This window comes from Centroberyx affinis, unplaced genomic scaffold (genome assembly GCF_046629955.1).
Source record: "Centroberyx affinis isolate AG114_WGS23_722 - 3 ecotype Tasmania unplaced genomic scaffold, CSIRO-AGI_Caff_v1 ptg002712l_1, whole genome shotgun sequence".
Taxonomy (NCBI): Eukaryota; Metazoa; Chordata; class Actinopteri; order Beryciformes; family Berycidae; genus Centroberyx; species Centroberyx affinis.
The window spans coordinates 141,675-169,255 of NW_027280885.1; the positions used below are offsets into that span (position 1 = coordinate 141,675).

The 27,581-nt window shown below is 43.1% G+C and overlaps 4 protein-coding genes and 3 non-coding genes across 7 annotated transcripts; 2 read left to right on the top strand and 5 right to left on the bottom strand.

Annotated features, from left to right (window-relative positions):
* Window positions 1-352: 352 nt before the first annotated feature.
* ttll1 (tubulin tyrosine ligase-like family, member 1) lies at window positions 353-10,109 on the bottom strand. Its single transcript, XM_071535458.1, has 9 exons — window positions 9,997-10,109; window positions 9,548-9,756; window positions 9,210-9,390; window positions 8,473-8,610; window positions 8,226-8,334; window positions 7,611-7,754; window positions 6,829-6,915; window positions 5,265-5,428; window positions 353-2,956 (listed from the first exon to the last, which is right to left on the bottom strand). Exons 1-9 carry the CDS (start codon window positions 10,107-10,109, stop codon window positions 2,827-2,829), a joined length of 1,275 nt encoding a protein of 424 aa, XP_071391559.1. The 3' UTR covers window positions 353-2,826.
* trnay-gua (transfer RNA tyrosine (anticodon GUA)) lies at window positions 3,296-3,382 on the top strand. Its single transcript is given in 2 exon segments — window positions 3,296-3,332; window positions 3,347-3,382. It is a non-coding gene; the product is annotated as a tRNA-Tyr (tRNA).
* trnay-gua (transfer RNA tyrosine (anticodon GUA)) lies at window positions 4,607-4,693 on the bottom strand. The gene is given in 2 exon segments: window positions 4,607-4,642; window positions 4,657-4,693. It is a non-coding gene; the product is annotated as a tRNA-Tyr (tRNA).
* trnay-gua (transfer RNA tyrosine (anticodon GUA)) lies at window positions 5,043-5,129 on the bottom strand. Its single transcript is given in 2 exon segments — window positions 5,043-5,078; window positions 5,093-5,129. It is a non-coding gene; the product is annotated as a tRNA-Tyr (tRNA).
* Window positions 10,110-11,662: 1,553 nt separating the features above from the next.
* bik (BCL2 interacting killer) lies at window positions 11,663-14,539 on the top strand. The gene is made up of 6 exons (XM_071535459.1): window positions 11,663-11,699; window positions 11,797-11,825; window positions 12,968-13,070; window positions 13,401-13,553; window positions 13,664-13,775; window positions 13,886-14,539. Exons 3-6 carry the CDS (start codon window positions 12,976-12,978, stop codon window positions 14,000-14,002), a joined length of 477 nt encoding a protein of 158 aa, XP_071391560.1. The 5' UTR covers window positions 11,663-11,699; window positions 11,797-11,825; window positions 12,968-12,975; the 3' UTR covers window positions 14,003-14,539.
* Window positions 14,540-14,742: 203 nt separating this feature from the next.
* On the bottom strand, window positions 14,743-17,922 carry mcat (malonyl CoA:ACP acyltransferase (mitochondrial)). Its single transcript, XM_071535457.1, has 5 exons — window positions 17,334-17,922; window positions 16,786-16,873; window positions 16,439-16,656; window positions 15,973-16,110; window positions 14,743-15,049 (listed from the first exon to the last, which is right to left on the bottom strand). The coding sequence occupies exons 1-5, from the start codon at window positions 17,769-17,771 to the stop codon at window positions 14,777-14,779; spliced, it is 1,155 nt and encodes a 384-aa protein (XP_071391558.1). The 5' UTR covers window positions 17,772-17,922; the 3' UTR covers window positions 14,743-14,776.
* A 596-nt stretch (window positions 17,923-18,518) lies between these two features.
* def6c (DEF6 guanine nucleotide exchange factor c) lies at window positions 18,519-25,957 on the bottom strand. Its single transcript, XM_071535455.1, has 12 exons — window positions 25,646-25,957; window positions 24,733-24,873; window positions 23,536-23,718; window positions 22,566-22,796; window positions 22,265-22,411; window positions 21,896-22,004; window positions 20,914-21,125; window positions 20,521-20,628; window positions 20,112-20,278; window positions 19,779-19,986; window positions 19,554-19,644; window positions 18,519-19,011 (listed from the first exon to the last, which is right to left on the bottom strand). The coding sequence occupies exons 1-12, from the start codon at window positions 25,739-25,741 to the stop codon at window positions 18,800-18,802; spliced, it is 1,905 nt and encodes a 634-aa protein (XP_071391556.1). The 5' UTR covers window positions 25,742-25,957; the 3' UTR covers window positions 18,519-18,799.
* Between the last annotated feature and the right edge of the window lie 1,624 nt (window positions 25,958-27,581).

Below are 27,581 nucleotides of genomic sequence, written 5' to 3' on the forward strand. Positions count from 1 at the left end.
TTTAATGTTCACTGTGGTTTAACTTCCTAGAAGTTAGCAGTGAGAGAATGTATTAGGATGACTGTTTTGATTATAAGCGTCACTCTCCCTGCTGTTGTTGTCACCCCAAGTCATATTATAAACAAGAATATTTTAAGATGAGGTTCCATGGGATACAGACTTATCAACTGTGGTTCTGTAGTGTAATGCTGACCTGTTTGGGGGTCCTTCATATGAAAAAGGTTTTGGGATCCCTCACCTAGGGCGCTTGAGTTCAGAAGTCCAGAGGTTGTTAACATCATAGATCATATAAAAGTTGGACCAGTGTAGGAGTGGAAGCAGATGTTTAATTGTGAACTCAAGTGGTGCAGTAAAATGTTGTTTAAAGAAGATAATGTAGCTATCAGGATTGTGTTTCCCCCATGCATGAATGTTTCAAGCAAATGATAACCACAGTATGCAAACACAAATTCAGCTTCTGTGAGAGTGAGAGCGAGAGAGAGAGAGAGAGAGAGAGAGAGAGAGAGAGAGAGAGAGAGAGAGAGAGAGAGAGAGATGCCATTTTAGAAATAGAAGGTTCAAAATTGTCTCGTATTTCTCTCCATACTTAGACTTCCCCACTGCAAATATAGAACTCTTCATTACCCAAACAGAAACCACCTGTGAACTAGTTCTGTAATCCCACCAGAAATATATATGATGCACAGTTGCATAATGCACGCATTCATATGTAGTATCTCCAAATTGTTATATTTGATTCATCACATGCAGGTCAGTTTGAGAGGCACTGGGAATTGTTCACAAATTACAAAAGATCCCTCTTTCTTGTAATCGACACATAAACACACCACAAGATACTGTAAATAAATTATCAGTACATTTTGTAAGCAAAACAATCAAGAGGCATCAAAATAAGTAAGGTTATAAAACAATAGCCTACTTCCTGGAAGGGCATTTTGTTCGCTTTCAATTGAACATTTATTCATGAAAGGCAGCACCAATATGGATATTTTATTGAAAGGGAGACTAAAATCAAAAGCAAAACAATGAATTTCTCATTCAGAGAGCCCTCATTACTGCAAAGCTAAAACGAGACACAGCTCTTCACTCGTGTATACGACATAAGCCTCGATACAGCGGCCTAAAGTGTATATAACCACACTAAAGTAAGCCAGTGATGCGAACCATTAGCGCAGTACTGAGGTGCACCCATTTCCTCACTTGAAGTAGTCGGGCTGCACCTCAGAGTTTATTTCAGCTCTCAGTAAATTTGGTCTCTAGCAATAATATATGGCTTTCTGCCAAACACTGACTACCACAGATCAGCGCTATAGTCAGTTTCTCCCATGATGCATCGTTCCCTCATATGTTTAGCTTCTACCAGTTCAGGCAGTCCTGTAGTCTGAGAGGGGCTTGGTCAAAGAGTAAGACTACTGATACTACCAGACAGGTGGTTACCTAAACATACAGACCAAACCAAGGGAGGCAGTACTGGGTGGGGTCAAACCTTCAAAGTCATGGAATGGAGCCATGCAGAGACGGTACTTTGTTGCTGTGGTAACAGCGGGAACACAGGAGTAGAGGTCGTTTGTCTTTTTGAAGGGCTGACCTCTGTTTAATCTAAAATCTGGGCAGATTAGGTGTATTATATGGGCGAGGCTATAGGGCCCCTTACCACATTAAAGTGACAGTAAACGATAAAATGATTCCATCGTTTCAACAGTTTCAATTGAAATTTCATAAAGCTCATAAACTGCCAGGGGGAGTAGTTTCCTTTTGTTTCTGATTCCAAATCGAGATTAAAATGGAAAAGAATGAAATTAAATGAACATTAGGAACGTTTCTTGCTGTAAAAAAAACAACAAAAAAAAACATCTGACATACGAGAGTCAGCATCTAGCTGCAGAAACACTCTCTCTGGTAAAAACAAAAACAACACCAAATGGCTTAATACTTAGTGTATTAAAAATGTGGATGATCATTGATAATCGCTTATAACATGTTGCTATTTCAGTCGTCGCAGGAAACAAACAAATGATAGCTCAGTATGCATATATTCCCAACACATTTTACTGTTTTTTTTTAGAAAGGTTTGAGATATGCTGCAGATATGATGTCAGCGGTCCAACCCCAAAATTCAATGTGGGATATCTATTAAATAATTACGCAGCTGAAATAAACAAGGTGCAGTAAGGTTCAGCACTGAATACAATCAATCTTGTTGAAAATCCCCCTGCATATACATACTGAATAATTAACGTATAAAAGATTATTAAACTCTATTTTATGGTCTATATACATGTAGTACTGTAATTCTACACGGACCGACTGCCTATCCATAATTCTATCTTTATATCCTTTACGGTGCTCTTGGGTTTAACCCCTTTTTTTCTTTACTACTCAATGACGCAGGTTTCCTACAGTATCTCACAGAGGCTCTTCTTCTTATTAGCAGCTGTGTGCTATGTCAGGTTAAAGTGTCAGTACTCAGTAATCATGCATAGTTCAGCTCGTTGCAATCCTTCTCGCTCACCTTCAACCCCAGCAATATCGTTTTTTGCTGTTTTGGTTACACTTTCATAGAAACAGCCACAAACTCTGGCTCTAAAACTCTCCAGATATCACCATGTCGCTCCAGCAGAAGGTGGTCCATAATATCATGCGGTTTGATTTTCTCGGGGAGTCCGGGTCCTTGTGCGTCTGTCAGTGAAATGTGGGGAAAGAGGGAGCAGTCCTCCATCGGATAGGCGGGGTAGAAAAACGTCTGGGTGGTCCTTTTTATCCCCCTGTGCCCCACTGGACCCCGTCATAACGCACAGGAAGTCACTATGGGTCGGCGGCAGCGCCTCACTTCCAGGTGGCGGCGGCGGGGCGGAGGCCTGCGCCCCCCTTGGTGCCCTTTGACCCCAGGGACTGGCCCGAGCGGCTCCGCAGGTCGCGCTCGGCGTTCTCGCTCAGCGCCTGCTCCTCGTCGTACCTGGTGGCGCACAGCAGAGGGGAATCAGAGTCGGGGAGAGACAGTGAGGGAGAGTGACAGTAAGCAGAGAGACAGAGAGAAAGAGAGAGAGAGAGAGAGAGAGAGAGAGAGAGAAAGCAAGGGAATTCCCATTACTCCCTTGCGTTGCTTTCACACGGATTTGCTGTATAAACACAGTTTTTTGCACGACCCGTACCCCCTTGGTAAGAACACACACACTATTCACCCTATTGTCTCTATACTATTCAGAGAGGGGCGCTTGTTATCACAGGACCGCTGTGTGCACACTGCCCAAAGCATGACCCATGAGCCGCTGCTCTGTCATTGATTCATCACGTCCCTTCGATAGCTCAGTTGGTAGAGCGGAGGACTGTAGTGTGAATAACAGTGATCCTTAGGTCGCTGGTTCAAATCCGGCTCGAAGGAACTGCTTTTAAAAGCGTGACTGCCAGTATGTATTAACTTAAACTTTAAACAAAATATAGATGCAAAATGGTGATTGCTTTCAGTCAAAGTAGAGTCAGACATGAGTATAACGTAAGACTAACCACTCAGCACCTATGCGGATCAGACTCAGCTCTCACCAAACTGGCATTCATGGATGACAGCAATTCAAGCAACTTTGGGCCAACTAGCTGAAAGGAAGATGGTAAAAAAATATGCTTTTGTGATTAATGGTTTTGGAGAAAAACAACTTGGTCACTAAGGTAACGACTGTTTGCTGATCGGCAATAAACAAGCATAAGGTACGCTTGCTTAGACAAGAGCGCATGCACAGGGGTTGATGCCTGCTTGTGCAGACCAGATGTTAGAACAGTTTGTTTAACAGAAGCAGCTCCTTCAGACTGAATTTGAGCCAATGACTTGAGGATTTCTGCCACTGCCACAACACTTCTCCACTGCAGTTTGCATTAGCAGCTCTGTCTTTTTGTGATATTGTGCAGGACATTGCATCTACAGTGGAACCTGGGGTGTACCCTAAAACTATTCATAGATTTTATAGTATCAAGATATCTGTCAGTTGATGATGGCCTAATGCCAATAGATGTCTTCTAAAATGGGCTGTATAGTCAATTATGTAATAAGATATAAGATGTAATCAAAAAAGTAAATGAAAATGGAAGGTTTTATTTTTTATATCAACAGATATAACTCTAAAAGTGATGTCATTTCACATCTGAGGTGCGTTTGTATGTGAGAGAACATCATTACAAGCTCCATGCCAAAATCTGTAGTTTCCAATGGATCATAACGATTTGGAAAAAGTCTTTACATTTTATGAGGTACTTTTACATTTTATGAGGTATGTGTGTTTGCCAGTAAGCAAGGTATTAAGTCGCCAGACTTCTCCATATACAGTATATTACTCTGCTGCCAGAATTCTCCCATGGAAAGATGGAGAGAGAGAGAAAGACAAGTATCCTGACCAGCAACATGGCGGTATGGGCATCACCTTCCTGGTCACAACAGAAAGGAGGGGTGGGTGGAGGGGATGCAGCGTTGTTACAGTAGTTTATTCAAATATGACTTCACCCCTTTGGGATCCAGTCGCAGTTCATGTCGGTGATATTATACCTACTGTTTATCAGCTGCAGTTTTAGCCAAACAAATACCATCATACCATCTACCTTGTAGGTTACAAAAAGCAGTTCCTTCGAGCCGGATTTGAACCAGCGACCTAAGGATTTCTGTCACTGCCACTACAGTCCTCCGCTCTACCAACTGAGCTATCGAAGGGAGCTGATGCATATAGTGCCATTAGCATGCATTTCTGCTCACAATTCCAGTCCTTTCATTTGAGCATTACGAACTGCCCTCTGGCTCTGAGTGTAGCCTGGGCATAGGAGTTATTGTACAATCAGTTTTGGCTGTGGCTAATGTTAATCCTAATCACATACCACAATAGAGTGGGTTCAAAAGCCTCATCTCTGACAGTGCTTTGACTGAAAAGCGATAATTGCATTTTTTCCCCTATTTTAGCTCTTTATTTTTTCTCTTTCTGTTTTGCTATCTTTATTATGCGAGACTCTTTGACAGCTAGTATGCTCTACAACACATACCATCATTTCACGCTTTTAAAAGCAGTTCCTTCGAGCCGGATTTGAACCAGCGACCTAAGGATCCCTGTCATTCCCACTACAGTCCTCCGCTCTACCAACTGAGCTATCGAAGGGAACTGGCATACAAACAGGTCAAGCGTTGTAACTGGAGAAGGCAAGCATAAGCCTGAAAGCTTTACTGCTGGCGGATAACTCTGGCGGGTGCGGGGCCTCTCTGGTTGGGACTGAAAGAGGCGGGTGTCACTCACAGGACTTGGTAGTTGCCCAGGGCCTCTCGGGGCGGGCTGCGGTTCCAGCGGCAGTCTGGGATGTCGCCGTTGGGCGTGACGATGTTGAGCGTGTCGTTGATGAGGTTGTACTTCAGGATGCGATCGTTGGCTGTGCTGGAGGTCAGTGAGGGAGACGCGTTGACCTGGGATCACACACACACAGACACTTAAATTTCAATAGTTAGGACTTTTGCAACAATCCGCATGCATACGAGTACATACATGCATTTACAAGCTTGGAAATTCAGGCTGGAATGAACCTTAGTTAAGTTCACTGCCTAGCAGAGCACACTGTACTGTACTGTAGGATCCAAGCAGGCATGAGGCTCACTGTTTAATTTCCTCCTGTCCCCATAGGGAACTCTTATCAGGCAGGAAATGGACCATACTGCCAATGTACGAGCAGCAGCCGCTGCACATTCAAACAGAGAGGAACATAGACACATACTGTAAGGAAGATTAATATGGGTGCCAGAGCAGGATGCAGCAGGAGCTTTCATATCAACACACACACACACACACACAATTCCCCGAGTGCAGACACTTACACCATGGCAAAGACGGAAAGCTGCTCAGCTGTTCTTATCCATTACATGTTAATGAAAGTTTGCCACTTGGCATGCAGGCAGTTCTGAGTATACCAGCAGAAAATAACTATGTCACCCTATGACCATAACAGAGCCGACTAAGTTGCAGGAATAATGAACCAAGTATTCCTGACTAGGTCTATGGCACACATTTGCTCAGTTGCACATTGAGGAACATTTATGCCCTACAACCACTTTGTGTCGACCAAAATAGACCGGATTGGTGTCTGTGAACAGAAATAGCTCAGACCTAGCCTGGAAACCCAGCAACTCATTCTAATTGTATGGCTGTCAAAATTAGTCCACTAAAATATGACAAGCATATATCAAGCAAATGATTCAGAATATAACAACATGACACAAAGATAATAAAGGTGGCCTATTTTAATATGCATGGTATCTCACAAAAAAAAACTACTGGCCCGATTTTCATGAAACTTCGTGGAAGGGTGTAGCATGGGCCAAGGAAGAACCCATAAAATTTTGGATTTTGGATCCGGATCCGACTCACGAACAAGCAATAATAGCACGAACGTTGGCAGAGGTCTGCGCTCTCCGAGTGCCCTTCTAGTTTTATATGGGTTTCATCCTCAGTTTTAAAACTATACCAGATGGATTCTATAAAACAGTGTATATGTCTGTCAGCTGGAATAATGCACTGAATGGGTTAAAGACACACCTTCAGCACACATTTGAATACATAGAGGCACATGTCCAAACACACACACACACACACACTCACAAAAATCAACCTCGAGGGCATTCAAACTCGCTCGGCACTCAGAAGAAAGGAACGTGGAGTTGGTTTCACTGTGCGAGCATGCAAAGTGTCTCTGGGCTTAGGAAACTGTGCAACTGGTGTTTTCGGGAGCCAGGCAAGAAAAGCAAGGTCTTTTTACAGAGTGTGTGTGTGTGTGTGTGTGTGTGTGTGTGTGTGTTCCACTTGAAATTCTTACCTCAATTAGCCATGGCTTGAGCTTGTCATCGATAATAATGTCATACCCATAACATTCAAAGCAGTGCTTGTCGTTGTTCATCACAGGCTAGAAAAGAAAGACAGTAAGATTGAGAGAGAGAAAGAGAGAGAGAGAGAGAGAGAGAGAGAGAGAGAGAGAGAATTAGGAATTAGAGGAACTGACCTTAAGTAACTTAAGAGTGATGCTACATGTGAAACCTTCTACAGCAATACAGACTGATGATGTTGAATTCAGCAGGGAAGCATGTCAGCAAATAATCAATTCGAAGATATAGCAGGAAAAACAAAAGTACAAAGAAAAACCAATTGTTAGCAATATAGCCCAGTTACATCGTGACAAAATGTCACCCATATATTGTGGCTTTAAAGGGGAAGTGAATCAGATCATTTAGGAGAAAAGGGAAGTGTGCATGGAGTTGGGTGTGCTGTGGTTATAAGAACAAATAGAGGAACATGTTGATGGTTTCAGATCTGCGTATTTTAAAGTGTCAGACAGAAATCACTGACACCCTAATAGTAATAAATAGTATCACAACAGAAACAGAGTAAAAATGCAAACCAAACCAACATTTTTGGAATATGGTTTTGGGTGGCAGTGGCAAGGAGCTACACCACTGCTCTACCGCAATACTATACTACTACTATGCTACTACTATACTACCACAATTCTGTGCTGTCAATCATTATGAAAACTTAAGTATCACGTATTTTCAAATGGTGGATGTGTGATTTTGGAGACCTGGTATCCTCTGTGTCACTTACAGCCACGGCCTTCAGCGACTGCACCATGATCCAGTGGATCTGGTCAAACAGTCGGCTGGTGACTTCCTTCCCTCTGGTGCTCTCCAGGTACAGACGAAGGTTACTGACCGTCCACTTGCCTCCATGGACATGGTTGTAGTCATCCTGCAAAAACACACACATTATAACTAGATAATATTGGCTTTTTGCAGTTTGATGTGCAAAGACTTCTATTCCAAAATGCCATATAGGTCAATTTGGGAAGGAACATTATCATTCAATGTCTCTAAAATGTAGAGGATCCAGTCAGCGGCTAGTCAATATATTTTAAAACATACCAGAATTTGTTTTAAGTTTGTGCTATTAATCATCAGAATTTGTTTTAAGTTTTCTTTTTTCAAATGGTGGATCAATTTGGAGTGGAGCTTTTCATATATTCAATACAACATGTAATATAGGGATTCAAAAATACTCCCAACTTACTCTTACTAAAAGCTCATTTAACACACTACTTTCTACAATCACATCACACTATCGGCACACTAGCAGTTATTCCAGTATGGTAGTGCTATTATAGTGTCATAAAAAGTACACAGTCAACCCTATGCATCCCCATCAGCCATAATACAGACTTACCCCATGTTTTTGGATGGCCACATTAGTGAGATGAACAAACATGTTGTCCAGCTCACTGGTGCTGGGCGTGTACTTCACTGTGCAGAACCTGCAGAAGCCCAGCTTGTACCTGAGAGACAGAAGAAAGATGTCAAAACCCCAACAAGTGCAAGTGCAAATACAGTATAATTTGGGATCACAATCGTGTTGGCTGCACATTTGGTTTACATAATGGTCTAAAGTCCAAAGTCTTGAGTCGTGAGCTTACATGTAGCATTTGAGGGGCCGATAGGTGGTCACCAGAACATAGAGCCGCAGGTCAAACTTCTTCCCTCCGATCAGTAGTGGATTGTCAATGTACAGGGAGATCACATAGGCCTCCTTGCCACTAGAGGCTGCTACAAACCTAGGGGCAAAACGCATAAGTGTCGGCAAATCAGCCAATGGGCTATGTGCATAAACTAAAACATGTCATTCGGTGCCAACCCACAGCACAACACACAGCTGGTATTTCTGGTTCAGTTGTTTTGCTCTGCATTGGAGTGTGTATTGCTTGAGTAATTACTGTGAATTATATCAGTCCAGCAAGCTCACTAGTTTCATGTGAATAGTCATTATGATGTTTTCATAGAAACTGAATGCTTACAAAGTAGATTATTTCTGTATACTAAAACTTAAACTGTAAACTTTGTAACTTAAAATGTATTTTTTTCTGGAATTGAATTCAAAACTCATTTCCCTGTGAGTGTGATCATTCGACTCCCTCTGCAAATAAAAGGTATGACGATTTGTTGAGAATTGTTGATTTAGCAGTTCAATCAGACAAGAGGGTTTAGCTTTAAACCGAAGAGGGTGAGCAGCATAGGACTTCAAAACAAACATCAATTTGTTTGTTTTGACTAGAGAGATAAAGAGAAAATGCAGCACCATGCAAATCTATGTAAAGAGTCAGCTGGTAGGAAGTGCTGTATGTGTGTGTGTGTTATGATGATGATGGTGACTCACGTGGAGGTGCGGCTGTCTCTGGACCACTTTTTGATCTGGGACAGTTTGTTGATGAGGAAGATGCCTTTGCCCTGGGCCTTCCCACAAGGCTTCATGATCCAGGTGCTGGACGGACTCTTCCTGAACTCCTCCACAAACAGATTATAATCCGCGGGGAGCATGAACGTCACAGGGACGAAATCTGCACAACACATGGACCAGAAAATGAAACACAATTAGCTTTTGGCATGCATCCTCCCTGTTTTGTGTGTGTCTATGTACGAAAGAGAAGCAGGGAGATATAGATTTTCCAAATAGTGAAAAAGAGACAGTCACCCCTCCCCCTGGACCTCTAATACCTAGATAAATGTATTTGCCGTTCTCGTCCTTCTCTGCCAGTGGGCTGCCTTCCTTCTCCAGCTCCTTGCGGTAGCGCTTGATGTTCTTGATCATCAGGTCCTTCCTGGTCAGCTCGTAGTGGTTGGGAAAGTGGTTGACCATCTGCTCGTCTGACAGGCGGTAGCCGGTGTCCACACTGAACACGTTCCTGATGGTCTGGATGCTCATCCTGCACAAGAGTTCAAATGAACTTACAATAGGGCGATCGAAAGGGACACAGTGAGTCAGGAGGCCTAAAACTCACTGATTATTACATATTAATAGATATATGAAGGATCTATAAAAGCCCATGTGATGTGAAACTACTTCCCCTTATAGATCTACACAGTGTTTCTATGGATGGTGCTTGCAGAGGATGGGGTCTGACTGAAAAACATGCTTCATGGCAGGATTTAGATGCCGAGCCTACCAGTAGAAATTCCAGTCCTCTGTGTCTGCCACTTGAGTCCATCCTCTCTTCTCAAAGTTGTTGATGAGCACCGATTTCTCAATATCTGTCACCCACTTCACCTTACCGGCCATGGTACCTCCCACTAGGGTGGAGCACACAGCACAACAGGTAAACAGGGAGGGAGGCAGATAGGGAGACAGATGGGCATTAAGACATACACACACACACACACACACACACACACACATACAGAATGAGCGAGAGAGAGAGAGAGAGATGTCATGCAGTTTCTGTGGATTCAAGGGCTTTGCATTGCTTCGGGTTGCTCCCTGGTCCCCTACCTGCAAGTCAATGTCAGGAAACAGCCAGTCATCAGCATGAGCTAGCCGGGCTGGCTAAGTTAAGTTAGCAGGTAGCAGAATCCTCCCTGGACTGCTGCAGAGGCTGGGCGGACATCACCCAGTGATGCGGTCTGCTCGGCCTGTCGTTCTCCTCACAGCGAAACACAGCGGAGGGATCCTCTGTCAGCATCACCGGTAGCTCCAGCTAAAACCGAAGTATTGTTTGCATGAGAGCAATTTCATTGCTAACGAGCGTTACACTTATTGATCCAGGCGTCGTAAAGCTAGCCATAATGACGAAACGCGCCCACGGTCAAAATGTTACTCTTCACAATAAAAGTCCCAATAAATTTAAAGTACTTGTATTTATTTATGTGTGGTCAGATCTTACAAAGTTTTCATTGCATAATAATTACAATTTTAGAGAAAAATATATTACAAATTACTGAAAAAACATGAAAAGACGTTGCTGTGGGCTTGGCTCTTCCGGGTAAATAACCTAGCAACCGAGGACGCATTGACGTCATTGCAGGATAGTATTACCTCTCTCTACCAGTAGGGGTCAGTGTTGTACTGTCTATGCATGCAATGGTCCCTGAACCTGCTGACCTGCCTTTGACAAATGACAACCTCAACATAGACTAAATGGTAGAGTGTATGTGAAATGTAAAACACTGAGGTCTTTGTTAGAAATATAAAAAACCCTAAACTTTACTGTCAAGATAGTTTACATACTGTACCAGTCTATGGAAACCCTTGTTCTTACTCCCAGACAAAAGCCTCGCCTGTTTACGAGGGCGTCAATGTAGTAAACCCTAGAGTAGACTATGGCCCAGAATTTAATATCATGTGACACCAAAACCTCTAAACCCACTTCTATCAACTAATTTCTTTAAACAAAATGGAGCAAGGACTGACAAGATATTAACGTAATGTGGTCAGTGTCGTAGATTATTAGATGTAGGTCAACAAACTATCATCTAAGAGGGAACATTGGTCCAGATGTGATTTTTTCAAAATGTTTTCCAAACAATTTCTGGCCATTTTTGCTTTGCTCCATTAAAGCCGACTGTTAAAAAAGATCACATTTGGACTCACTCTGATAATGGCAAAATAAAGTGCATATTTATAATGCCAAACATTGGGGTAGCCTGTTTGTTCAAGTAATGCTGCATCCTCCAATATTACACGTTGTTGTACTTTCAATTTACCGTCTATATAATTATCCTCTGCTTTAGTCCGCTGGTGTTTTTAAAAACAAGTGCAGTGAGATCCATTCTCAGCTGCCGTCGCCCCCTGCTGGTCATAACAGCAGGTTTAGGCGTGGCTAATGGTATTTGTGTCAGTTACCTGAGAGCGACGAGATTAAAGGACGCTGCTGTAAGTACAGGAAAACAATCAGAAACATAATGGAAACATTTGTCTTTATATTTATTTTCAGTACATTTCAACTATAATGTCTTTATGTTTATTACAGGGCGGCGTCTACTTTAATCTACAAAGAAGGTAAGTTTTAGTTTCTTTTTATTGTACATGCACCTGTTCCTTTGTGGTCAGGGCGGGAGCAGTCATATTGGACTGATATCCAGCACATATTTACCATGACATAAAATACTGCAGAAGGTGAATTAGGCTAGTTATAGTCATCTTTGAATTTAGCTATTTGTGTGATACTATTCCAATATGTTTGATATTCAAAACGACCTTTGTTTGCTTTGGGTGAGAGTGATGACTTCATCCTTTGTTGTGACAATAAGACGCCATATTAACAGGATATTACAACAGTAGGCTAATCCTAAAAAAACAAAAAAACAAAACAAAACCCAGTAGCAATGTTTTGGCTGTTATTGCAGTGTATGATTATATTGGTGAGGTTCCCATTATCAGGCAACATTTTGATGGTTTTCTTACCATCAACTGGAAAACATTTTATGAAGTTCATTTCACACAATAACACAGAGAGAAGCCTTTTTTCACTGCTTGGCTGTAGATTCACTGTAGATTTTAAATGAATAAATATTTGAACCAGATAGCAATGGGTCTTTGGAGCCACCGACAAATTGTTTTTTTGCTTGACGGGGAAGAAGCAGTTTGGTTGATTTGAGTTATGGAAATGGAGCATTTGCATTCAGACTACCTGCAGCATGCGAGTGAAGGAACAACAGGAACAGGTTTGGGGACAGGTGCAGGTGGGAGGGCACAAACATGTTTACGACTGATGGTTAGGGCACAGCAGGAGAGAAAGGTTACAGTGATTATGGCAGATCATAGCTGCATCATCAATATATATTGGACAGTTTCTGTTTCCTGGATGTATACTAGGCGTAGTCCTTGACATCATCTCCAATGAGGAAGTGAGAAACTTTTGTTGCCACATAGTGAGTCCACTAAGGCTGTTGGACTAAATCCAACAGATGATGTCATCTCTTCAAACTGAGGAGGGCCTGTTGTTTTATCAACCTGGATAATCTCCCTGGTAACACACCCACCACCTATCCTGGTCACATGACCCAGTATTTACACAGGTACTTTATGAACGTTGGGAGTCATGCAAGGACAACACACGCACGCACACACACTTTCAAAACTATGGAGCAATTTCTTGCCCCGGCTGATGAAGTTGTACCTACTTTGTCTCACTCCCCCAGAAAACAAGATGGTGGAACAAACAAGACAGCCGAGTCGCGTCGTCTCTCTCCAGGCTGGACCTGGTGAGGCGGATGCTCCCGCCCTGTTTGACGTGAACTTCAGGTACAGGCTTTGCTTCTGCACACTGGTCTGACTGTTCATAAGAACAACACACAGCTCCAGACTGGCCGAGCCTCAGGCAACAAACCATGTGGGAGCAGTTGTACTAAGAACAAATACAAAAAAAAGGCTCTGCTTCAATACTCTGTTGCAGAATCAGTTGGGTTAAAGAGCCTGAAATGTTTCTGAAGTCACTTTATTATCCCTTTTCTACACTTATGAATGCATACCTCCCCTAATTACTATCATACCTTCCAAAAACACAAACGCACAACGACAACAGTGTGAAAAGTTTACATCACTGAACAAGAAACCTGCCCATTCCTCCTTCAGGATCAATGACAGGGCCGCACGGGTCATTGGCCACCAGCTGGCAGTCATAGGAGACCGGCTGGACCGGGACTGGGCCAGCAGACGGCCAAACCGGTTGCCGACGCCCCTCCACATGCTGAGACCCGCCCAGGCGCTGACCAGAACCATCTATCGGTATGAAATGCCATAACACTTGTCACTCTCATACGGTCAAGACCGTTTCACCATGTGACCTGTGACTCAGCGGACATGGATATTGAACCTGGTGTCGCTCTCTCTCTTAGGGACATCCAGAATCAGTCATGGGGTTTCCAGGGTTTGTCTGCAGCAGTGAAGGCCTGGCTGGTGGCTGCGCCTGGGCAGGGGATCGTCAGGGCCGAGGCCTGGGCAGCCTGGGTGAGACTGCAGTTACTCTAACTCTCGTTTCTTCATTTGTTTCAAGGGGGATATCCATTATAAATCCACACGGTTGCTGTATGTTAACATTATGTGTTTTCTTTTTGCAGGTGTCCAATATTCAACCTGTAAACTGCACTGGCTGGACCACAGGAGTCCTGCTGACTGTGGCGCTGGTGGCTACAGTGACCGTTTGCACTGCAATCTGGACTGAATGGAAAGACTAAGGGGCCATAAGCAGGTCTTTCAGCCATGTTTGAAGAAAAAAAAAAACGTGTGCAAATGAGTGACAATTGTTAACTGATTTGTTTCAGCTGTTTACTTTGATTCTCTTTTTATACTAATTTAATGAGCGGTATTGAATTGGACATGAAGACTGATACACCTGACAACTTCTTGGGCAACATGACATGCAACGGGAGTAAGACACAGAGCAAAATATACAATAAAATTCATCAGGGCAACTTCAAACTGCCATTAAATCAATGTAAGAGCGTTTGGGCAACACCTTGAGCAATGTTGCCCTACAGCATTGCCCAAGGAGTCGGCCAGTGTATCATAGCTGTAATATTTTGGTTCACTGTTGTATTGATCTCAAAGTGCATGTTGACTGGACTGTTGCTGGCCTGCAGTCTTTTGTATGAGGATTCAGTTTGTTTGTTTGTAGGCCAAATTTTTACAATTGATATGTAGCCTAGCTTAATAAAATAAAGGGAGCTGGACTTTCTGTTCCAAATCTGAAAATTCTTTTTCATGTGATGCAAATAAACTTAATAACAACAAAATGTTACTGTCTCATTAATAAAGACCAGACATTTATTTAATTACACAATAACATATGAGCAAGACCATTAATGGCCAGTCAGAGGGGCTTTCAATTCCAACAGGTCTCACTAAGGACAGTCTAGAAGTCCAGCTGATAAACTCTGTCCTGTTGTTCAACATAAATTGAACATGGAGACCAATGCTCCCTCTTTCACTGTGTGCGAGTTTCTGCATCGTCAGTCCTCATCAGCGGTGACGTCCACATGAGTGTAAGTCTTGTAGGCCTTCCTGTTGCACTTATGCAGCGTGGCCCCGAGCTGCTTCCCCGGGCCGACCTCGTAGGTGCGAGGGAAGCTCTGTCCCTGGCTCCTCTCGTAGATCTCATGCAGAGTCTGCTCCCACTTCACAGGAGACACCAGCTGCTTCACCAGCTGCCTGCGCATGTGGCCCTCGTACATGTAGCGCTTGCCATCCACATTGGAGTACACGCTGATCTCAGGACGCCGCACCTGAACGGGAGTGTATGCAAGAGAGATCAAGGTGTTAGTTCTTAATCCGTCAAACCGTAAAAAATTCACATAGAGCTGTGTCATGAGTCTGAAATAGTGAAATGGCCCACCTCCCTTTACTCATACTTTACTCAACATTCAAGCTATAGGGAACTGACAAAATAAGGGGAACGCTTGAGTAAATGTGGAATACAAAGAACATTAAAGGCACTATAAGTAAGATTTTAACTGTCCCATAGCACAAAATGACTATAATACATCTGCGGGGGTTTGATGGTTGATCAATACCAATTACTCAACTATTACTTCACCATGTGCTGAAATATTTGGCTTTCAAAACTCACTTTCCAGCTCGTATTCTGTTTTGGAACAAAAAGCCTAGTGTTATGTACAGAAATGTTGGCCCAGTCTAAGTCAAACATTATTTTGGCTACCATCACTCGAAGAAGAGATCTCAGTGACATTCATAGAGGGCTGTTTTCTTTTGGCTAAGGTGATGTTGGCATAGGAAGTGTGGGGAAACCATTGATTGGCAGCATTAGTGCATTATTCCAAGATGCAAGGGAAAACAGAACAGCAACTCTTGGCTGTTCTAGTCACCACATCTCTACCCAACTGGGCAGTTATGCGTTTCCCACCATCACCAAAACACCAAATGGAGGAATTTCTTATGGAAGAACCGCATTGCAAGTAGTTTTAGTATCTCTGTTTGGGCGCACTGAAGCTGTTGTGGCGGTTCGTTTTGCCCCACATCCTATTAACACACTTTATGCTGGTGCTTCCTTTATTTTGAAAGTTACCGGTAAATATCTAATATAAGCGCTCACCATAGTTACATCAGATCTTGTGTACTTGTAAAGAGAAAAGGGTAAACCATCACTCATTGGAGAGCATGTGATCTAGCGGCTGCACAGCTGACTGACCTCCACCTGTCTGAGGACCTCTCTGAGGGGCTCGGTCGCCGACTCCATCAGCTCCGTGTGGAAGGCCCCGCTCACCAGGAGAGGCTTGGTCCTCACCAACTGGAGATGCCGCGAGTTCTGCTGCAGGAAGTCCAGCGCCTGAGGAGAGGATACAGCTCTGTTCACTGAGATGAAAGAGAAACCAGAAGAGAAGTCCAGAGCAGCCCCACCGTCTTTATTAGGACTGAAACTTTAAGGCTAAGGGTGATTTAAGAATACAATCTATACTCTCTTCCATTTCCACTCCATCCCATATTTACTGATTTCACGTCATTGTAATTCAGATAAAGGGAACAAGGATGAGAGTAGGAGTATTAGTAACAGTTCTATCAGTTGAGGTGGTCACACTTGTATTTTGAATCAATGTATTTGAAGCTGAAATTTGGGTATAATCAATATGTGCTCCATGAAAGATAAAGCTCCATACCTGCTGGTGACCTGCGATGACCCTGCCGTCGGGGAACAGGTAGTTGGCCACAGTGCAGACCGGCTCCTGGATCCCCAGGCTCCTGCAGTGCTCTTCAGCCTGCAGGCATGCGTATTTGTACTGGGCCTGGGGCCGACCGATGACTGACAGCATCCCACTGGGAATCAGCTCTGATGCTTTCTGCATGGCCTCCGCTCGCACCTTCACCGCATACAAAGCTGGGGTGGGGTAAATATGGCACATCAACCAACACTGCTGTCATGTGCATTCTGTGGAGATTTGCAGACTAAGCTTTTAACTGAACAAACGCTTTGTCATGCACAAGATAGGAAATATTTTATGCTTACCTTCTGCAAAGTCCATGGCACCAGAAAAGACCAGAGCGGCAAATTCTCCAACGCTGAAACCTGCAGCAGCAACACATGTCTCAATGGCCTGGGGACATGAGCATGAAATCCATGTGAAAACACAATTAAGAGGTAACAGCAAGGCTCACATCACCGTCAAAGCCAAGCCACAATGGGCCTCTACTTCAAATCATAACCAGACTTCAGTCAGGTCTAGGTCACTGGCATACTTGACATATGCTTGCACTGACATTATTATATGACCTATATACTCATATATGTACATACTTTCTGGACCCGTTTTTGCATCCTTGAAATATTTTAGCATTTCTATTTTATTGTATTACTCTTATGTACATTAGTCATGTTTCACTATTGTTTATTATTCATTAGTGTACTGTCCTATAGTGTCCTGGCTGCTATAAACCTGCAATTTCCCGTCGAGGATCAATAAAATACTATCCTATCATATCCTACTTAATTGATTAGTAATGCTAACAGAAAGAGTGCAGTATCTCAGTGTTATTAAAGGGGGTATCAACTCCTACCTTGGGGTTTTCGTGGTTCAGTCTCTCCACTGCTGCCAGTGAAGTGACAAACACAGCTGGTTGACAGTGAACAGTCTTCACCAGCTCCGACGCCGGTCCGTCCAGGCACAGGGAGAGCAGGTCGTACCCGAGTATCTTCTGGGCGACCGAGAACATTTCTTTCACGTTCCGGTACTTCAAAAGTCCTCGCCCCATGCCCACAAACTGGCTGCCCTGCCCGGGGAAGAGCAGCACGGAGGAGTCCCCCGGGTCTGTCCTGGGTCTCCGCTCCTCCGGGGCCGGCTCGTCGTCCGGGAGGGGAGCCGTGGTTTCGGCCGGGGGTTGAGTCCCATCCCGGGAGCCAGGCTGGCGGGTTGACAGCCTCCTGCACTGAGAGACCAGCGACCTGAGCTCCCCTCTGGAGGCTGCTCTCACGCTGAGAGACAACGACGCTAACATTACTACTGTTACACCGACACAGTCTCTGAACTGTCACGATTTAAAACAGACACATATTCTGCCTGGATAAACTATAACTTCTGTCCTTTAAAAAAGCTCGACATTGTCTCGGAGAAACTCTACCCGCCATGTAAAAGGCATGTTCATGGACGGCGCCATATTGTCTGACGACATGAACTTTGATTTTGTTTTACTTCCAGAGGACTTGACATGTCGGTTCATTTCGGCTCTTACCTGCAGCGCCACCCTCAGGCCAGAATGGGTAAGCCTACACAGCAAACAAAATCAGTGGATTTTTATCAACTATAACTAAATTCTAGATCCTGGTGGAACTTTACATGATGTCAATATAAAGTCATCTTTCAGGGAGTTTAATGTTAATGGAAATGGTTGAATAAAGACATAGTAGTAGTGAGTAGTCATCCCACTGACTCCCCAGGCCAAGCATCTTCTATAGGCCCCTTCACTGCCAGCCATCACCATTCAACCATGTATATATAGCACCTGCCTTGTCAAATGTGTCCACCCCATCAGAAAGGTTAAGCAAGCAATAAGGAAATTGACCTTTGTCCAACTAGGAAAGATAGCCAGGATAGAATGCAAATGTGTGTGAGTGCAAATTTACAATTACTTTACAAATGGATCTACACAGTGGAGCACATGGGGCCCTTAGTTGTCTGGGTCCCTACAGGCCCTGTTGGTAATCCAGGCACAATATCACATCATTAACAGTATATCAATCAGCCATAAACTTTATTGTACAAAATTGTAAATCTCAGTTGAACTTATTCATGTGTTCTCAGTAAATCACATATCACATTGTATTTGTCATCATAGTTTTCCATCTTAGTGTGCATCTCAAAAATGTAACATAAATATAATATAATGCTTTTGCACAGTTTTTGTTGATTGTAAATAACTTTCCTCATTCAACTTTCACCATCATGGGTTCTGGTTTTGTTACTCATTTCTGGTCTTACTGTAGATTTGAAAACTTTACAGCGTTCCCCTAACCATCAACATAGAGATCAGATTTGTCCATTGGATTTTTCCTGTGATTCATCTGACCCGTCGGACAGGCTGACAGCCTCCATTTGTTCCTCAAGTCCCTCCCTGTCCTCTGCTGATTGGCTGTCTTGACCAGCTCTAGTCTTAAATTTGGTGATGAACTCGTTACTGGCCAGGGCGCCTTCCTTTTTTGGACAGGAGCGTGTTGATGTCAGGCGGTGTTCCAGTCGGTCTACAAAACAAAAGAACAATTCACAACACAAACTGACCTTCAGTTTTGTTCACTGATAAGTTTCCACAGCTACACTGAAGAGGAGCTAAATTAGGTATATATAACTTCATTATGTGAACAGTGTACAGTGTACAGTCACCACAGTCTCAGTCACCACTTTTCAGGCTCTTTACGATATAAAATAATACTATACATTATAGTAGATAGCATCAAATTAATTTAACTTATATGGAAATATGGTATTTTAGAGAAAATAAAACATTACATAATACTATTTAAAAAAAGAAATAATAATAATAAATAAATACTGCACAATGTCTAGTGATCATGGACTGGATTTCACAGTTTACACACCTTTTTATTTACCACTATAACTTTAATAATAAATACTGTGAATAAATACATTGATCCTGGAGCTGGTGGGGATTCAGTGTCTTGCTCAAGGACACTTCAGCAGGGTGGATGGACATGGGCGTCCAGTTGAACTGTCTTTTTACCCACTAGGCCGCGCTGCGTGAGACCAGACAGACACTGTGCTGTACCTGCAGGAGTGATGGGCGTCATCAGGCGGTTCAGCTGGACGTTCCAGTGCCGTACATGTTGACTGGCGTTCCTCAGCTTCTCTTGAACCTCCTGCAGGCCGAACGAGATGGAGCGAGAGAATCGAACAAGTAGTTTCTCATCAGTGTTATTTCATATTAGCATTAAACCTCAATCAGTCGAAACACAGTTCTCTCATTGTCTTTCATTTTCGGCCTCTTTCTCACCTCCAGGCGCTGGTGGCTCCTCTGGCGAGATGCACGCAGGTCCTGGAGCTCCTGCGAGGCCGAGTGGAGGGCCGAGGGAGTGTCCTCCTCCTCCTCCTCCGCACCTCCGTCTGAAGCCTCCTCTATGGGGCTGAGGCTCCGCAAGGCCCTCTGCTGCTCCTGCAGGAGCTGGCACTGCTTCTTCTTCTCCTCTTCCGCCTGCAGCAACCTGGAGAAGGGGAGAAGGAGAACAGACCTTAACAGAAATCAAGTAACGAGGAATCTCATATTTAATTGAAAGTGCTTCTAAGTTTTCAGGGTATGTGTGTGTGTGTGTGTGTGTGTGTGTGTTACCTCTGCAGCTCCTGCCTGACCCTCTCCTCCTCCAGCCGGGCCTGGATCTCCATGTTGAGAGCGGCCTCCAGTTTCCCCTGAGTCAGCTCCAGCTCCTGGATCCTCTTCTTCTGCTGCTCAGCCTCCCTCTCCTTCTCCTCCATCTCTGCCTGCATGCTGTCCCTCAGCTAGGAGAACACACACACACACACACACATCAATCGAGTGGAAGGAACTGACCTATTCCTGAATCACCTATTCCAGGAATGCCATCACCATTACTCCACCACTAAAAATCATTAAAGGCTGAATCTGAATTTTATAATGCCAATGTGTGCTGTTTTCAGAGATCAACGCGACTGGAACGGACTCTAACCCCTATTTCAGCAAACAGTAAATATTTGTTGTCATCTGGCAGACTTCCTCTCACCATCTCTGCCTCTTTCAGCTGTCTCTCCAGCTCCTTCTGCACCTCCTTCTGTTTTCTCCTCTCTCTCTCTTCTGCCTCTCTTCGTTTGGTTTCCAGTTCCCGCGCATGCTGCGAGACACAGATATGCAGTATAGTCACATATTCATGCACACTGAAAAACACACCTATATCACATGTACACACTGCAAAGGACACGCTTAGCAAGGGATTTTATCTTTTATCTAGCAAGTCATTTAGCTGGTAGAAATGTCACTTGTTTCATGATAATGTAATAAGACATTTACTATAGAAATGTCCTCAACATATGTTTCTAATTTTGGGATTCTTTTAGTGTTTTTTTTGCAGTGCATTAATTGTCCTTCCCATTGCTCCACCAATCCCTCCTTCTCTCACCTGGATGATGCTTTCTATCTCCTGGTCCTGTCGTTCCTTCTCTCTCTCCATATCTTGGGTATTCGAATCGTCTGATTGGCTGCTGCAGCTGCTGCGGGCGCTCAGGCTGCGCTCCCGTTGGCTGTGCTCCCGCTGGACCCGCCTCTTAAGTTTAAGTTCCTGGTGAAGGGAGGACTTTCCCTCACCCTGGAGACGGAGGGCTGTCTGAATGACTGGAGAGGGAACACACACACACGTTTTACAATAATAGTCTGTGACATTTTCATATAAATATCTGTTTTGCAACTCCCTAATGCCGATTGATATAACATAATAGTGATTCAACCTATACCCAATTCATGAAAGCTTTTACATTTGCTGTATTTGCTGTTCTCACCCAGTGTTAAGAAGCTGTTTCTCAGTGTCGCGGCAAAAAAACCCTAAAAAATGTTTTTCCCCTGGCAGTGTGTCTTTGGCTCAATTCCACACCAGGTAAGAAAATAACATAATTGAATTTTTGTGCATTGTTTTCCTATCACTGGCATTTTAAAATTTCACGGGATTACAAAGAATTAAAGTAACCTATCAAAAGTAACCTAGCTTGGTGCCTCATAATGGACGGAGATCACGTTCATTGATTCTACAAAGAAGTTGTAAGGCTATTCAACACATTTCCCCCACAGTCATTTTCTTGTGCAGAGGCAAAGCAACAACAAACACTGATGACAAAACAGGGACACACTGCAAAGGAAACAATTTTTTAGGGATTACAAATTTTGCTGTAACACCTGGAAAAAAACGTTTGCGTTACTGAAGTCTGAAATAAATAGAAGAAGAACTGGATAGTTAGCATGAGCAGTGACAGCCACCATGGCTGAACAGACAAAAAAAAGAGCGCCACCTACAGTTACAACCACTGAATTAAATTGCACACACACACACACAATAAATCAATGCAGTCAGTACTGTCTGTGTGTGTTGCTGCTCATACACACAAACACACCTTGAGTCCACTCCACCTTCTGTCTCTGGTCAGAAGCGCTCATCTCATAGGTTTTATTATGGGTTTTCACACAGAACAGACAGCGCTTCCCCTCCCTGTCTGGGATAGCCTGAAACAGAGGGGAGAGACAGTCAGGTTCATAAATACATGGAGAAAAAGAAAACGAACACAACTTGGATATTTAGTTGAATATTTAGTTGTCATAGTATGAACAATGCTAGGGTGAGGGGTTTGATTCCCACTGGAACCAACCCGTACTAAAGAAATATATGGATTCATTATACTGTAAAGCACTTTGGATAAAAATGTCCAGCACATGCATATGCTATAACACCCAGGAATATGCATACTTCACATTTCCTCACTAACCTCTATGATACAGCTCTTATCCAGCTGGATCTCTCCCCTCTTGTCCTTCAGGTTCTCACTGACATAGTAAGCCATGGAGGAGGGCTTCAGCACAAACCAGCGCTCAGTCCAGTTCCTACGCATGTGCCCCTTTTTCCACATATAACCCTGGAAAGAGGGGGTGGAGGGGGGGTTATGTCAATAACAGAGTGAAAGAGGTAAGAAAGTAAACACAAAAATGACAGGAGAGCAGAGGAAAAACAGGCTAAAGGTAACTGGCTGAAAAAGAGAGGAAGACACACACACACACACACAGGCTCACCCTCTTCAGGACATTGTGGTACATCTCCAGAAAGACCTCGTCCAAGGCCAGACTGAAGGCCTCAGCACTGGTGACCCTCAGCAGCCGGCCAGCACCCATGTGCTCCAGGAAGGTCCACACAGACATGCCCTCCTCCCGCACCGAGGGATCCTGGGATAGCAAGTCCTCCAAGGGCTTCCCGTCCCACTCCTGGCTCATCGCTGTGGAGATTTTCTTCAGGAGGTATTCCACCTGAGTGCATTCAAAATGTTAGAATACTGTAAGTGTTTATACAAGAGATACAAGAGATACCTTCAGTGTGGTGGGCTGATGGTATGAACACAGTTATTTTGGTCTGGGTTGACAGGAAACTAAAACCAGATCTTATGGAGGAAGTATGCAGGAAGGAAGAAACTCATTAACTCACTTACTTGCTCTTGCTTTCTTCTGCAGTGAAAAAATGTAAATGGGTCTGACTTTGTTGGGACATTAGCTGGGTTTAGACAGAGCCCAATGTTTCATTAATAACAGGAATAATAGCCCAATCACAGTGCCTCATGTAACCACCTCAAATGAAAAAGACTAGCCTATTCTGAAATACTGTTTATAATGAAACCTCATCTGTCCAATAAAAGAAGATTAGCACTTAAACCAACTACTTTTTAAACTTTGAAAGATTTAAGAATCGTTGAACACTTTGATGGTTGAAAAGCTGGAAACAATCAACACATGTTCATCTTGGTGTGCTATAACATGAGATTATTCCACTACGCATGTCAAAAGAGCTTATTCTAGTTATATTCTTTGGTGCATGTGAACACACACACATTAGATCCCTATTTTGTGTTCATGTTAACAGTATACATGGAATCTCCAGTGGGAACAAACTCATTTGGATGATGAACTTAAACTCTTCTTATTCCCATTTTCCTCCCTTCCTTTCTTCTTTCACATCTCTCTCTCTCTGTGTCTCGCTCTCTCTCTCTCGTACCTCCTCTGGTATCATCATCAGTGGGTAGCGGTCCTCAGACAATAGGTTGAACAGACAGAAGAGTTTGAAACAGTCTCTCTCGGAGAGCAACGCCCCCTCTGGTATGGGGCGGTAGTTCTTCTTCATGGTCATCATCCAGCACAGGTCGTCAAACTTCTCCTTGTCGAATGTCCCCTCTTTGACCTAGCCACAAATTGGGTTGAAATTTCATTGGATGATTAGAGGCATAATATGTACGTATTAAAGTTTTAGTTACACAAACATTTAACCTTGATGGACGGAGCCAAAGAACCATAGTTTCTTTGGAGCTTTGGAGCTTTTTTGGACTGGTAAACTTGAATGGCAAAGATGAAACTCTGGTCAAGCTATGAATAAAACAAAATGGCATTGACTTTTTTTCTTTTATCAGTTCACGGCCATGGGAGGTCTTGGAAGGTCAGGCTAGCTAACTTTAGCTTCCATAGATAGCTACAGGCTAGTATGGCTAGTTTGAACTTGAGGTCAGCTAGTCTAACTAGCTAACCTAGATAACTTAGAGTGCTTCATAATATTAGCTGCCTTCTCTCTTACCTCTTGCCCTTTTCACTGGGTTTTAGCCTAAGTTACTTATCCAGAAAAACTGTAGTTCTTTGGCTCCACCCACTGATGTTTAACTCAACCAAAGAGATGATTTCTGCCTCCAGAGCAGCTCTGCCTCTGAGGAATGTTTGAAGAACTAAACATTCTTTGCTAAATATATGGGTCATTAAAGCCATTATACTGTCTGCCATTGCAGACACGCCATATCCAGTACAGTACATCTTATGCACCAGTATAGTAAATACACAGGGATAAAGTGGTGGGTAAACCCACCGAAACTTAGTTTACCCTCCTTTTTATTTGGGGAATAGATTTTATTCACATTTTCAGCCTGACATAGATTGTTATGATGTAAATCCATAGCATACATCATAAAAGTAGTATCAAACTGATATAAGTAATGTGAGGATATAGAGTTTTTTAAGGGAAAGCGTGTAAATTAATGATTTTTCTGAAAGTATAATTGATTTTTGGTGGTGGTTGGTGGTTATGGTGGTTGTTTTCCTTATGATGATCACAGGTTTACTGTTTACCGCTATATCACTGCATGTACATCAAATACACCAGCAAAGCAAACAGTGTCTATTAGTAACAGTGTCTCAAGGTACAGGACAGTACCTTATCCAGTATGTATTTGTTGAGGTAGGGCATGTAGCCGTGATTGGACACTGGTCCGTCATCATCGTCCTGGAAGTGCTCCTCCAGGGCCACGGGGTCGTGAGGGATGTTCAGCACTGTGTACAGGTTGTGAGAGAGTACCTGTCACACAAACACACACACACACACACACAGAAAACATGGTTATTGTAAATGAATCAGGGTCGATGTACCACACTCCATACTTCTTCTATGTATGCACAAACACATGCACAAGACACAGCTGATCCTCAGTGGGAAAGCATGTCAGGACAGCTTTCTGCTATTTCCTTGGATTCTTCTCACCTCAGCGGGCCCAGGCCAGGGAGGCATGTATGAACTGGCCGGAAAGCAACATGGCAGACAAAAATAACACTTACTGAGGGGGGGGGATGGCAAAATAATAAGACAAGCAGAGATCTTCTTTAAAACACAGTGACGTTATGTCATATTCACAAGTTACTGGGCCAAAGAAAGAAAAAAAAAACAGTCAGGCGCAGCTTGGACTTTGAACCCCGAGCTGAAACTGCCTGGCGTCACACTTCACTTCACAATCTGAGTAGGATTCATGTTTCCTAGAAGAAGTCTAAACCTTTTTCAGATATTTGGGTATGTGTGTGAGCTTGTATCTGCGTTTGTGTGTATTGCTCTTCACTTTAACGTGTAGTTTCAGGCAACATAGACGGCATTCGAAGACCCTCTATAGAGAATGATGAATATTGCTCTGTCTCCAGTTTGTCAGACACAAGTTATTCAAAAGTAACTTTCCAAGACAAATATACTGTTACATCATGCTGTGTACTGCTATCCCAGTCCAATAATTCAGTATAGGCTACTAAATCGCTGGTCACAATTTCTTGATCTCTAGAAAAGGACACAATCCTTTCGTACTTACCTTCAACTGCGATTTTGACACTTTGCCGCATTTCTCGACGTCCAGCGACGTGAAGGCGTACCAGATGGACTTGAGCAGCTCGGATTTTAGGTCCATTTTGGAGACCCCGGTGTGCGCAAACAACTACATATCCAAGCGCACTGCAGCGGCTTTTACGCAGTGACTGGCGAGTGGGTGAGAATTGCCAAATAAATATGGGGCAGAGCAAAGCCGACTCTGCAAAGGTCCAGAAGCAGTCAGATGTAGGGCAGACTTAGAGGCGGAGAGTACAGATAAAGCCTGAGGTCCCATAAAGACTCAAGTCCCACAAGTTCCCCTACAAAAAACATATTTCACGTCACATATTTCAAAGTAGAATTGGCCAATACTGTATTTGTACATTTAGACGACATTCATTCAAAATATATTTTCGATAGGCTACTGGAAATAGCTTACATTTCCACCCTATTGTTACTGTTAATAACATGTAGTTATATGCAAGTACTCAACTCTCAACTCAACATCTACCTATCCAACATAAAGCTCAACACAGGATACATTCCTGAATTCCTCAAGATGTTGCTTAAGCGAATAAGAAGGATCCATGTTGTGATGATATTCCCAGGAGGCATGACACACCCATTAGTGTGGTCTGCCCACAGCCAAACTTCATTCAACATTTTCCAAAGTGTGACAGCAGGTTATATTAATTGGGACATCGAATTAGACTATTTTACATGCACAAATACATTTTTGGACAATTTTGTATATTTCGAAACATACATAATCTCAAGTAACCTAGTGTATATCTGAAAAACATACACACTATATACTGTGTATATACTATCTTGGACCTAGTGAGAAAGTGTAATGTGATTTATATGTTGCTAAAAGATTCCCAGAAGGAATGATGAACACTGATGACATTTGGATAGCTCATTAACTTTTCTGAATCAGGTGTGTGTTTGACAGGTCACTCTGGATAAGAGTACCAGCCAAATGTCTAAAATGTAAATGTATTATGTTGATAATAGCCTCGTCATGTTCCACTTCATCTTTGAGGAGTCCTTTGCCTTAAAGGGGCTCCTTTATGAAGTCTTGCATCTCAAAATTCTTAGCAGTCTTGCACAGTTGTCAGACATTTTTGAATTACTTGGTCTGACTCTGTCCACTGAACAATGTTACTTGAGGACAGCAAGACCTTTGGTGTCTTAGATACAGCACAATGAAATGTAGACGAAAAGCCTCAGTGAAGGATATGGCTGAGGGAAAATATACATCTCATTTATCTAAGTTGTTGTAGCCTGTATAGAGCTGATATGGATTTATCATTTACCTTGACCCAATATGGCAGCACCCCTCTGCAGCCATTTTGTGTCCCTCGTAGTGAGCATTTGGTTTAATTCAATACGAGTCATAAACAGTGCACATTAAAGCAACCCAGGTGCCCTACCCAAAATAGTTTTCACATATATGAGTAAAATGTTCCTTGTGGTTTCCCTGACCAAGGTGTTGCTGGATATCATTCAGAGCTTATTTTTGTATGATGAAACCGCTGGTGGGGATGAAGTCAGGCAAAATAGGTTAAATAAGGACAGTGTGATCAGACATAGAGACCATCCGCAAGCCTTGTTAGTACATAATGTAGGCTAATCAATACCATAATTGGGTCATGCAAATGGTATTCATTGTGTAGAGGCTGTGGTCTGATGTCTGTCTCTCTCAACCGTGATGTATTTAGGCTTTAAGGTAAACTCTGTGGTGAATGGCAGTAAGAATTCTATTACACATGAATTAATCCAAAAAGATTAACCAATTTGACTGATATAGTTCAGGATTTCTGGTTCATAAAGTAATCAATATTGGGTTTATTTTTGTGTGTTGGCTGTTGTTTTTCATCATGCCTAGTGGTGAGTCCATCTCGTCTTCCTTCAAGGGCAGATCTAATCACCGTTGT